This window comes from Sorex fumeus, unplaced genomic scaffold (assembly GCF_029834395.1).
Source record: "Sorex fumeus unplaced genomic scaffold, SorFum_2.1 ptg000029l, whole genome shotgun sequence".
Lineage (NCBI taxonomy): Eukaryota > Metazoa > Chordata > Mammalia > Eulipotyphla > Soricidae > Sorex > Sorex fumeus.
The window spans coordinates 9,986,273-9,999,224 of NW_026606086.1; the positions used below are offsets into that span (position 1 = coordinate 9,986,273).

Sequence of the window (12,952 nt, forward strand, 5' to 3'; positions counted from 1 at the left end):
TAACACACTGGAATGTCAATGGGAGCAGCATGGCTCACTCAAATATCTGAAGGTGTCGCTGAATTGGAAGTAGTATGTCAGGGAGGAAGATGTGGCATAAATAAACTTTTGGGAACAGGATTATGTGGACCTTCATTGCAGGTCATATAGAGGCTTGGGCTTTATTCAAGGAGTACTGAAGAATCACTGAAGGATTTTTATACAGAATAAGGGGTAGGATAGGATAGGGTAGGAGAGGATGGGATAGAGTAGGTTAGGATAGGAAAGAAGATGTGATGTTCTATATGACATAGTCTTATCATGGGGGTTTCTTTGGCTTTATCACATTGATGCTGGCATAAACAGGCAAATTATCAATCTATGCTTTAAAGATATTATAACTAGCCTTTTTACAGATAAATATCCCAAGACAAGTTGACTAAGTGGTTTTAGTTGATAGTTGTAGATAAAATCCTCTCTACAATAGAAGGTATTTTTTTAAAACTTTTTATTTTTTAGGCCAGGCCGTCGCTGTCGCCCAGCAGGTCCAGCACCTTCTGCGTGATCTTGCGCAGGGTCTGGCCCCCGGACAGGTCGCCCAGGTAGCGCGTGTAGGCGTGGGCCACCAGCAGCTCGGGCTCCCGGTGCCCCACCTCATGCAGGCGACGCACATAGTGCCGGGTGGCCGGGGAGGGGGCCATGGCCTCTCGCCAGTCGAGGCCGTACCAGAAGGCCAGGGTGCGTCGCAGGGCCGGGCCGCGGTGCAGCTCCTCGGGGAAGTAGAGGGGTTTGAAGGCAGGGTGGTCCTTGTTGCACTCGATCTCCTCCTCCAGGGCCTCGTAGATGTGGTACAGTGAGGCCATCACTAGCTTAAAGCCCCTGGCAATCTCCTGCCCCCGCGCCTGGCTATTCCTCGCCAGGGCCCCTTGGAGGGGAGCGGGTTGAGCTTTCCTCCCCGCCCCGACCAGGGCCCCGGCAGCCAAAGACCTCCAGGACCAGCCACCACCATGCTGAGACCACTCTCCGCACACCTGAAGGTACTGGCAGAGGGACAAAGCCAAGTGGGTTCCGGGGCCGAGATCTCCAAGCCTACTCGGATTGGAGTCGAGCATCCTCCACCCAGATCCTCCAAATTCCAGTAGGCAGGGGTCACACCCACCAACTGGCCCCCTGGCGCCATGTAATCCCATCAGCGGCCAAGACTCAGAGACTATAAAAACCAGCTCCCGGAACCACGCGGCCACATTTGCGGCCACGCGACATCTTATTATGACATCTCACTCCTACTTTGGACAAACTGGCAGGCTACCGAATGTAGCCTGCCCACACGGCAGTCTGGCAAACTCCCTGTGGCATATCCAATATGCCAAATACCAGTAACAATGATGGGTCTCATTCTCCTAAAGAGCCTTGAATATAATCTCAGGGTTAGGATGAAAGAGATGTTACTGGGGCCTGCTCGAGGCAATCGATGAATAACAGGATGATTTTTTTTTATTTTTTAATGAATCACCATGAGATATAGTTACAGATTTACAAACTTTTGTGCTTACATTTCAGTTATACAATGAAAGAACATACAAAGAAGAACAGAAAACTGGGTTTTAGAGGTTAGTTCAATCAGCATTCATTATGGAACAATGAAATAATTGATAATTATGAGGCAAATCAGATCCAGGTTTTTTCCCTGACTTATTATATAATTCTAGTGAAGCCTATGTAGCTTTCGCCCTTCCCTTTAGAATACCTTCTATTAGAGTAAAAGGGAATGCACCTGTCACAGAGGCGGGGGGGGGGGGGGGGGGAGGGCAGGGAAAATGAGAAAATTGGTGGAGAATGGGCACTGGTGGAGGGATGGGAACTCGATCATTATATGACTGAAATGTAAGCACAAAAGTTTGTAAGTCTGTAACTGTATCTCACGGTGAATCATTTAAAAACAAAAAGTTTTTAAAAAATACCTTCTATTTTATTGTAGAGAGGATTTTATCTACAACTATCAACTAAAACCACTTAGTCAACTTGTCTTGGGATATTTATCTGTTAAAAGGCTAGTTAAAATATCTAGCTTTTCCTCATGGAATTGCTTATTTTATGTTTAATCTGAATCAATCTAAATCAATAGGTGTGAATTTGACTTGTATACTAGAATACATCTGGTGTAAAGAATAATTTTTGTAAACACTGGCTTCACCAAGACAATAATTAGTAATATAAATAGAAGAACAAAATAGAGGCAGGGTTAAGGAAGGAAGTGGGGTGACTTTATCCTAGTAGTGATTGACTATATATCAATCAATCCACATGACAAAGTTTCCTCCTACTCTTTATTTGTTATGATAATGATAATGATAAGAGGATAACTATAATATTCAAACTTATGAAAGCATAGAGTAGAAAGATGGTTAATAGCTTTTTTAAGATGAAGGATTCCTAGCAATCTACAGTTCAGCATAATGCCTATTGTTAGCAAAACCATGTTGCACATTTAAGAATTTTTTCCATAGTGGATGTTAAGTGTTTTCCTCTTTCTTATCAGTTCTAATAGATTAGTACTCTGCCATTGTCATTTTATGTGACTTTAATTACTACTTAGACCCAAATATAGTCATATTCAAAGTTAGGATTCAGATGGGAGTGATAGTTCAGTATTGGTTCTAGTTACATAATATTTTTATTTTTAAATTTTTCTTCAGAGGACAGTGTTTGTTTTAAAATGATTTTATATATGAGATAAAGTGCTTTATAATAATAGCAGTGCTTATGTTTTAGGAGCATAATGTTATAGCAACGTACCCAAATCCTACACTTCCCATTTTTGATATCCTAAATTTGGTCAAAAGTTTAAATTTTTCTATTTATTATACAAGGATTAAATAAGAAACATGCTGTTTTTGGAAAGCAAAAATAAAACCTCCCTCTTTCATATAATATAGAAAGTAAAATCGCAAGAATTCAAAATTATTTTTTCATTTAACCATTCCTACACCTGTTGGTGATCACAAGCTAAAAACTTTAAACTTCATGCCACCAGGTACCACTTTGGTAGCTGCTGATATTTTGAGATATTTTTGCTGTAAGTACTTTACCATTTTTAAGGTATTTTAATTAGCTTTAGTTAATCTATTATACACAAAATGATTTATTTTTAAAATGAACTGGAAGGACATAATGAAACAAAAATTTGATAACTAAATTAAAGTTTTTTTCTTTTTTCTTTTTGTTTTTGTTTTTGGGCCACACCTGGTGAGACATGCTCCCGGGTTACTCCTGGTTCTGCACTCAGGGATCAGGCAGTTTTGCGGGGAGCAAACCCACATTAGCCATGTGAAAGGCAAGTGTCCTATCCTCTGCATTATTTCTCTGGCAATTTTTTCCCTTTTCTGCTGCAATTTAGTCGTCCTCATACAGGTATGAGTCTATAAATATGTTGGATGCAAGTTTGTAAATAAGTGTTTGTTTCTACGCTGTTATATGTTCTTGGCATGTCATATGTCTTTCATCGAAGTAACTGAAACCAGGATCTCTTTCACCTCCAATTTTTGCATTTTGAAATAAGAAATGAACTCTTGGAAGGAAGCTCTATGGTAACGTGAACAGTAGCTGACCAGAACAGTTGCTGACCAAAGCACTATGGTACGTGAACAGTTGCTGAAACTCTAATGTGGTAATATACTTAATGTTTCAGTGTTTCTGTTAAGTTTACCTTTTATTTGATAAATTTGATAGAGAGCATTAGATAAATAAGAGAAAAAGCCATTATATCCTCATTAACTGGAGAATTGATCACTAATGTTCTTGAAGATTATTGTGATTCACTAGTTACCTCTTTTAAAATTGGCATAACCTGGTAAATTTGGGGGTTTTAATGATTGGAAGAGACGGCCATACTCCCTGAAGGATTTGCACATCGGTATGTTCTCATTTACTAGAGTAGTTTGCAATCGGATTCAACACTATTAAGTCACAATTCAAGGGAATCTTTGCATAATATTTACAACCAAATCAGCATACAGTATTGTTATCTTGTTGTACTTAAGATGGCTAGTTCTGCTTTCACTTCGTAGACCAAATTTGAAACAAAATTGTCAAAGCAAACATAACTAATTATTTTTACCATTCATGGAAAAATGTTTCATGGTATGTGGCAAAAGTATCAGTGGTGGGTATGCTCTAGCATTGAACTTAAAGCAAATTAACCAGACACAGCTGTCTGTGCCTCAGTCTCTGGCCTGGCCGGATCTTGGGTACAGTGAGAGGAGACTCTCAGCTGAGGTAGGAAGCTCTGAAGGGGAATGTGGGGAGCATGTTCTTCCTATGCCAAGGTACTGTCAAGGCAGAGGCTCTGGTAAAACTCTTTGAGTAGCTAGAAGCTAAATTTTACCCAAGGGTACCCAGTTTTGAGAGGAAATGCAGAGAAAGAGGGTTTTCATGGAGAATTTCTCCAAGTCATTCAAGGTTGATTTTTGCAATATTTTGTTCCTAACACAGCGGGTAGGGCATCTACCCATGTTTGATTCCTCCTTCCCTCTCGGAGAGCCCGGCAAGCTACCGAGAGAATCCCACCCACATGGCAGAGCCTGGCAAGCTCCCCATGGCATATTCAATATGCCAAAAACAGTAACAACAAGTCTCACAATGAAGAAGTTACTGGTGCCCACTTGAGCAAATCAATGAACAACGGGAGGACTGTGCTACAGTGTAGTGCTACAGTCTACACAGAGAAGTCTTAATATTCTTTTTAAAAGCAATTTTCATAGGCTTGATTTTCTCTATTTTTTTCTTTCTTTTTATATTTTGGGAATCAGACCTGACTGTGCTCTAGATTTACTATTCACTCTGCACTCAGGGATTAATCCTGACTGTGCTTGGAGGACCTTATATGGTCCTTGAATCAAACCAAGCTTCGGTACATGTAAAGCAAACACTTTACCCCACTGCACTATCTCTCTGGCACCCTAACTTGATTTATTTAATAACTTAATTCTCCAATTAATTTCTCCATACCTGTGTAATATTTGGGGAAAACGTTTGCAATTGATGCAACAGACTTCCATAAAGTGTCATAAAAGGGGAATCTATAACTTGTTATGAGAATGCATCGGTTGAATGGTTCATTAAATACCATTTTCATCTTTCTATTCCATATTTCTAGATCCAGTTTAGATATCTGGAAACTGACTTGCCCTTTGAATGATAAGAAGAAAACATGAATATCATTCTATCAATCTGAGTTTGTGTACCAACTGTTCTGCAGTAGAATGGTAAATCAAAGTTAGACCTGAATTCAACAGCTTATATTTCAATAGGTTAACATGTTCTCTCTTAAATTCATCACTAACAGAAAGCTATTTTAATGAAATATGGCTACTAGTGAGTAAATATCTCATGAGATTCTAACGCATCATTTTCCCTTTAATTATTCTCAGATCCAAATTTAATTGAATAGTTTATCTGCACTTGGAGAATTTAGATAAATTAAATAATTTATTATGTATAATATTCTACAAAGATTATATTATTTCCATGTTACAAGTGAGAAAACAAGTCTAGAGAAATTAATGATGATGCCAATTTTATCTATACGATCTATAAATCCACTAAGGACTATGTCTATATATGTTTGTGTTACAACTACACTTCATAGATCTGTCTGCTTGGTATTACTTGTCAAATTACTTAAAAGTAATAATCAAATCTTATAATTCTGTGTTTTTACACTTACGACAACACACATAAGAGTGAGTTATCACTTATTATTCACTAACAGAATTATTTTTATTTATTGCAAAGAAGTTAGTATTGAAACATGGACAATCTTTGCAATATCCATTTGGATATTTCTATTCAAAAATAGAAACAAGAATAACTGAAGAGTTGCTCCCCTCTGCCCTCTCCTCTCTGGAAAGAAAGATGGCAGCCACATGGGAGCCTTGTGGAGAGCAGGTATGAGCCGGGGGTGGGGGCGCGACTGAAACCTCATGGGACGGGGTACGTTCTGGCCCGTCCTTTACGCCCTACCGAGGTCACCAGTTGCCCCCCACGAGCGGCTCTCTGGCACAGCCATGACTCCTGAGCACAGAAACCAATCTCTTAATTATCTGACTCTCAGTAGAAATACTTCCAGGGTTAATAAGTAAAATAGCAGAAATCCAAAACCGCGTGGCCGCAATAGCGGCCATGCGACATCACGACATCATTTAATTCTTGAACCCAGCTGTAGAAAGCAAATCATTTTACAATGCTTTTTCAGTATGGCTGATTTGGGGGGGGGGTAAATGCTAAATAATAATGGTGCAACTTTTATCGAAACAATGAAGCTAGTCAAAGTAGAGAGAGTGTTAACTAGAATTCATCTGCCCCACAGGCATTGGGGGGGGGTTTATTGGGGGTTCTTCGTGGTGAAAAATAAGTACTGGTGAAGGGAAATATGTTTGATGATTGCATGACTGAGACCTAAACCTGAAAGCTTTGTAACTTTTCCCACAGCGATTCAATAAATAAATAAATAAATTTTAAAAAAAGAATAACTGAAGAAAAAAATTTCACAAAATAATAACTAGGGAGTCCTTGGAGTCAAAGAGAAAGTACAGCAGGTAGGAAGCTTGCCTTGTATGCAGCCCACCTGGGTTTAATCCCAGGCACCTAATCTGGCCCCCTGAGCCCACCAGGAGTGATCCCTGGGCACAGAACTGGAGATCGATCACCAGGTCTAGCTAAGACAAACAAACAAAAAAGTAAAAAGAGAAAGAATTAGAGAGTTTTTTCTACCATCTCCCCCAAGAATCTGGGCTCCTAGTATTCTCAAGATTCCTGTCTCTAGGAGTGTTTCCTGAACACAGAGCCAGGACTAAGACCTTGGCAACACTGGGAGTGACCCAACCATCCCCTTGTTGCGGGTAGCAGCCAGATGCATCATGTATCCTTTCTGTGAAGCTTGAATTGTTTCTTGGGTTTCTAAGACTCTATCTCACACCTCACAGAACAGGTACTCATACTTATTGAAGGAACCCAAAGCCAGGGGTAACTGTGGCGTCCCTAGGCACTTTGTGCTAATTTACCTCACATCTAGCTCCATCCACCAATCCCTCAGAAAAACTTTCACACCATGATAGTGATAGTAAAACTCAGATAACCCCAAATTAGGAGAATATAAATTAGAAATATAGAATTAAAAGTGACAAAACCAAAAAGTTTTGTAGGTGAAATTTAAAAAAAAAATTCTCAATGAAAGTGAAACAGACAGACATGTAGATAAGGAAGTTCACCTCCTGCCCCCATGGCAATGAATTCTTGGGGAGGTAATAAAACCAACTAGCCCTAAGGCTGCTAAAAAACCCACCCTGTGAGCACATGAACAAAGGCTTTATCTGCTGCCAGCACTGACCCAGAGAAGGCTGGAGGAAAGGAATTTCAAATAAAACCATCCACTGCTCCCAACTCTACCCCTAAGCAACCACTCAAGCAACAGATTCTTACCTAAGTAGAAAGCGCTGTGTGGGTCAGCTTGGGAAAAACCTATAAAAGACAACTTGAACAAAGGAAGTACATGTTGCCCAAGCTCATGTGCTGCCTGTGGTCATGTGTTGCTGCTGAGCTCATGTGATGCCTGAGCTCGTTTGTCACCAGAGTTTATTTGTTTCCACATCTCCCCTCTTGAGACATGCACTTTCATATTCCCGTATCTAATGTTGGGATATGTGCTAGGGCTCCCTCTCCACTCTGGATAAGCCCTTGCTCTCTGCTAAGCACATTATTTTCCCTTCCATCTTTCCTTCCTTCCTTCCTTCCTTCCTTCCTTCCTTCCTTCCTTCCTTCCTTCCTCCCTCCCTCCCTGCCTCCCTCCCTCCCTCCCTCCCTCCCTCCCTCCCTCCTTCCTTCCTTCCTTCCTTCCTTCCTTCCTTCCTTCCTTCCTTCCTACCTCCTCTCCTCTCTCCCTTCCTCCCTCCCTTCCTTCCTTTCTGCACACCCCACCACAGACACACACACACACACACACACACACACACACACACACACACACACACCCTTTCTCAAAATTTTCAAATAAAATCTTTTTACTTCACTGCTCCTCCTAAAATTCGTTTCTTTGAGGGAAATGAGAAAGGCCCAAAAGATTTTGGTAAGGTCTAGGACTGAGTTTCCTTTCATGCAAAGAACAATTCCTCCCTCCAGCTTGAGTCCACAGTTCTCTGATAAATTGGGTGGTGGAAATTAAGCCTTCTGCAGTGAAGAACAAGTGGATGTCAGGTGAGATGTGATGGCTGCTTACTGGGGAGGGGCGTGAGGACCATGCCATGGTCCTCATTGCAGACTTAAACAGTTCTAGATTTCCCACCCGTTCCCCAGGTAACTAGGTTAATAGCCACCTATCTCCTTCCCACTACACATAAATCACCCAGGACCCCACCAGCATTAAAAGGACTCAGCAGCAGAGATCCTGAGAAAGATTGGTGAACTCTGGGATGAAACGGTGTAAGCCTCTAGGAAACAACAGAAGACAGAAAAATGTCTCAAAATAAATAAACAGCACACCAGAGAACTGTTGAATGAGTTCAAATGGAATAGTGTAAACACTGTGGGCATCTCTGAGAAACAGGAAGGTAAATTCAATGAAGAATCACAAGTCAAAGAAATCATCGAAATCTTACAGAGTTGAGGAGCACATGGAGTCAGATTCAAAGGGCCCTAGAGATACTAGTCAAAACAGACACCAATAAAAACACTCCAAGACACATAGTAATCAGAGTCATGAAAGCAAAGACAGAAACAGAATATTGAAAGTAAGATAAAAGAAGAGACTTATATACAAAGAACCTAACATAAGATTCACTTGATCACTCGACTTTCCGTTAGTGGTCGATTAGCTCGAGCGGGCGACAGTAACATCTCCATTTGTCCCTGTAGCCCAATGGCGTCTGTTCGCTCTAGGAACATGAAGAGCCTCAAACCGTTCGTTTATGATCTTGATGAAGAAGTCTGACCATCTGGTAGGTGGGTGGCCATGTGGTCTTTTGACATCCCGTGGAATCCAGTTGGTAACAGCTCTAGACCAGTGGTCATCTTTAAATCTCATTACATGACCAGCCCATCTGATTTTTGACATCTTGGCAAACGAGACAGCATCCCTGATTCTTGATCGTCGATGGCTGTCAGAACTCCAGATTCTTTCTCTCATTTGAGTGAAACGTGATATTCCAAACATAGATCTTTCAATTCCTCTTTGGGAGACCCGAATAGTTTTCTCATCCTGTTTGCTTAGGGCCCAGGTCTCTGAGGCATATGTTAATGCAGGAAGAACAGTGGAATCAAAGAGATGTGCCCGGACCTGAAGGTTCTTCATCCTCTTAGCTATTTCTTCGACGCTCTTGAAGGCATTCCAAGCCACTCTCTTCCTCCTGTGCAGCTCGGGTGCCAGGTCATTTGTCATGTTGACTTCTCGACCTAGGTACACATAGCTGTTGCATTCAGAGATGGTCGTTCCATTGAGAGCGAATGGGGTGTCAGGAACGAGGCTGTTTCTCATAAACATTGTCTTCGTAAGATTCTGCTGCAGTCCGACCTTTCCACACTCACGGTCGAAGTCGGCCAGCATTTGTACCGCTTGGCTAATGTTTGGTGTTATTAAAATAATGTCATCAGCAAAACGGAGGTGGTGTAGTTGCCGACCATCTATCTTCACTCCCATTCCTTCCCATCCCAGTCGTCGCATGATGTCCTCGAGGGTGGCACTGAAGAGTTTTGGTGAAATAGTATCACCCTGCCGAACCCCTCTCTTGACATCAATGATTACTTCTTTGTAGAATGGTGAGATCCTAGTAGTGACTCCGTAACACAACTCACGGAGGATCTTGATGTATTGAGCTTGAATGCCCTGATTGGCGAGGGCTTCAATGACCGCTTCTGTCTCAACAGAATCAAAGGCCTTCTTTAAATCAATGAACGTTAGACAAAGCGGCATCTTGAACTCCTGAGAAACGTCAATGAGCTTGGTTATGGTGTGGATATGGTCGATGGTGCTGAATTCTTTGCGGAACCCAGCTTGCTCGCATGGTTGTCCTTCATCTAGTGTTCTGCTAATCCTATTTAGGATGACTCGAGTGAACAACTTATAGATGACAGACAATAGGCAGATCAGGCTATAGTTGCCAATGTCATGGATGTCTCCCTTCTTGAACAGTCGTACAGTCCTGCTGGTTTTCCATTGGGACGAAACCTTGCATTCAGACAGGTAGCATGTGAAGGGCTGAGCCAGTGTATTGATGAGTAATGACGGCAGGTTCTTCAGGTGTTCAGGTCTCACCTTTTCTGGGCCAGGTGCTGTTCGTTTCTTTACTGATGAGATGGCGTGCCATATTTTGGAAGGGAGAACATTGGGAATGACATATCCATCCTGTGGAATTTGGTATGTCGGCAAGTGGACATGGCTATCGAAGAGATGTAAGTAGAAGTCATGGATAATATTCTCCATTGCCGTTCGGGAGGATGTGATAGATCCATCAGGATGTCGGAGGGCAGTCATCTTGGTCTTGTAGTTGGCGAAGGACAGGCAGGCGTTACGAATACTTTTCCCGGCTTCTGTCGCATCTACCAGCACTTCTGCTCTTCTCTCTTTGAGGTCTTCCTTGATCGCATCTCTGCACTGCTTTGCGAGCTCGAACGTCAGCTTGCGGTTACCTGAGGCATGCACCAAACCACATTGGCGAATAAGCTCAAGAGTTTTTGAAGACAGGCGGATTTTTTGTGGCTATCTCTCTCTTGGCATTCCTTGCACAATCATGGAGGTGCTGAACCAGTCGATTGTATTCCTCGTCAATGTTGTCAACAATGGCATCTTCCTATGTTGCCGCTATAGTGCCAAAGAGCTCCCAGTTGGTGGTCGTTCTGGGAGTTCTCTTAAACTTTGCAGCCCTTTCTCCCCACTCTGTGAAGTAGAATTTTGCATGAAGGAGACAGTGGTCCGATCCCGTTCGGAATTTTGGGACAACAGTGACATCGGTCAGGCAAAACTGTCGATTGAATATGATGTGGTCTATTTCGTTGTGGAATCGTCCACCAGGAGACTCCCATGTCCAACGTTTAGATTCGGCCTTCTGGAACTGTGAGTTAGCATGGATGGTCTTGGTTGACATGATGAACTCAGAGAGTCTCTCACCCTGCTCATTCCAATCTAGGCCATGGGTCCCGATGTGAAGTTCTTCAGCTGATCTTCTCGGTCCTATCTTGGCATTAAAATCACCCACAATGATCTTGTAGAAGGTGTGGTCTTCTTTATAGAACTTCTCCAGCTCCATGTAGAACTTCTCGATTTCTCCTTCATAATAATTAGATGTTGGTGCATAGAGAACAAAGATAGAAACTGCAGGCAGTGAGCCACATCTATTCAAATGTAAACGTCCGATTCGGGTTGTAGGCATTCGAATGAATCAATGCTCATCGCCAAGTTTGTGTTGACAAGGACAGCGATGCCTCCAACACCTCTTTTATCGCATTTTCTGAGGATCAATTCTTCTCCAGTGTTGAAAACTGCATGATGAGATTGGTGCCTTCTTGTCTCAGTAAGACCAATGATGTCGTACTTGTACCATCAGGTCCTCAATGGATGCATCTGATGCTAACGTATGTGCATTGAAAGTACAGACTATCATTTTTGTCTTCCTTCGTTGTGGCAGCCTAGTTTGGCCTTGAGATTTTATCAGCCTCTCCTTTCTCATCCTTCTTAATGCTGCCATGTTGGTGAAGACTTCAGGGTCAGGTGAATGAGAACCATTGTAATTATTGGTTTTGGCATATCTAATACACAACGGATAGCTTGCCAGGCTCTGCTGTGTGGCCAGAATACTCTTGGTAGCTTGCCAGGCTTTCCGAGAGGGAAAGAGTCTTTTGGGGCAACCTCTAATCGCCCTCGTAGGTGTTACCATATTTTAACCCGATCAAATATGATACAACAATTCCGGAAGATGGGTATTTAGTGTCTTACAATGTGTCGTGCATAAGATTCAAAGTAGATTTATCAAGTGAAGGACAGAAGAAAATGGTGGACTGTAGTAAAAACTATTTTTAATATACTCAATTAAGGGAATGCCTCACCAATAATATTCTACTCAGAGAGATTATTTTTCATATTTGAAAGAATGATACAAAGTTTCAAGGACAAGAAATAACTTTGGAACTTCCAAGCCTTGAAGTGTGTGTGTGTGTGCGGGGGGGTGGGGGGGGGTTGGTGGGGTGGTATAGAATCACCATGAGATACAGTTACAAAGTTTTCATATTTATGTTGCAGTCATACAATGATCCATCAGCCATTCCTCTCCCTCCTCCAGTGCACATTTAGAAGCATTAAAGGGGCTTCTAAGAGCAGAGGTGGAGGAGCGTGGCCTCCGGGGTCTGTGCCAAGCAAGCAGCCACAGTGTCCTGGTAGAGTGTCCTGGTAGTCTCTTTCTCGACTAAGGTGCTCACATGAGCACCTAAGAAAGAGGGGATTCCTGCAGTTTTAGAAATGCCCTGGAAGTAGAGCTCTAAGCCAGGACTGGAACCAACGTGGGCCCTTCCACCAAAAGTACAGTGAGGAGAGGGAGGGGCATGGCCTCCGGGGCAGCCACAGAAAATTTCCCCTTTCATAGAACTTTGGACTCATATCTCAATCTCTGTTACCTAATTTTTACGATGACAGCCTTTCTATCCCAACCACATTAGACCAACAGTCTACTAGACTATTCCCATCAAAATACTCCCTAAGCTCACCAAAATAATGGTGAACACAAGAATCTGAACAAGCCTAATGTAAAAAAATACATCCCCTTAAGCTGCACTAGAGGCCCCACATAAGCCACACAGAGCACCAAAGAGGAAGTTAGTATTCTTGAAGGGGGAAAAAGGAGACCACCATTGATGAAGCTCAACCAGAATCCTCTCTTGCAGTAAGGGAGGGGGGCACTGATAGTGAACTTGAGTGATCCAACTCCATGCTACT

The 12,952-nt window shown here is 42.3% G+C and overlaps 1 protein-coding gene across 1 annotated transcript in view; it reads right to left on the reverse strand.

Moving 5' to 3' along the window:
- Positions 1-494: 494 nt before the first annotated feature.
- LOC130024623 (heme oxygenase 1-like) overlaps positions 495-12,952 on the reverse strand; it is a 90,126-nt gene continuing 77,668 nt past the window's right edge. Inside the window, exon 2 of the mRNA XM_056115325.1 lies at positions 495-885. Coding sequence (XP_055971300.1) covers positions 495-885 — 391 coding nt within the window. The remainder of the gene's footprint in view (positions 886-12,952) is intronic.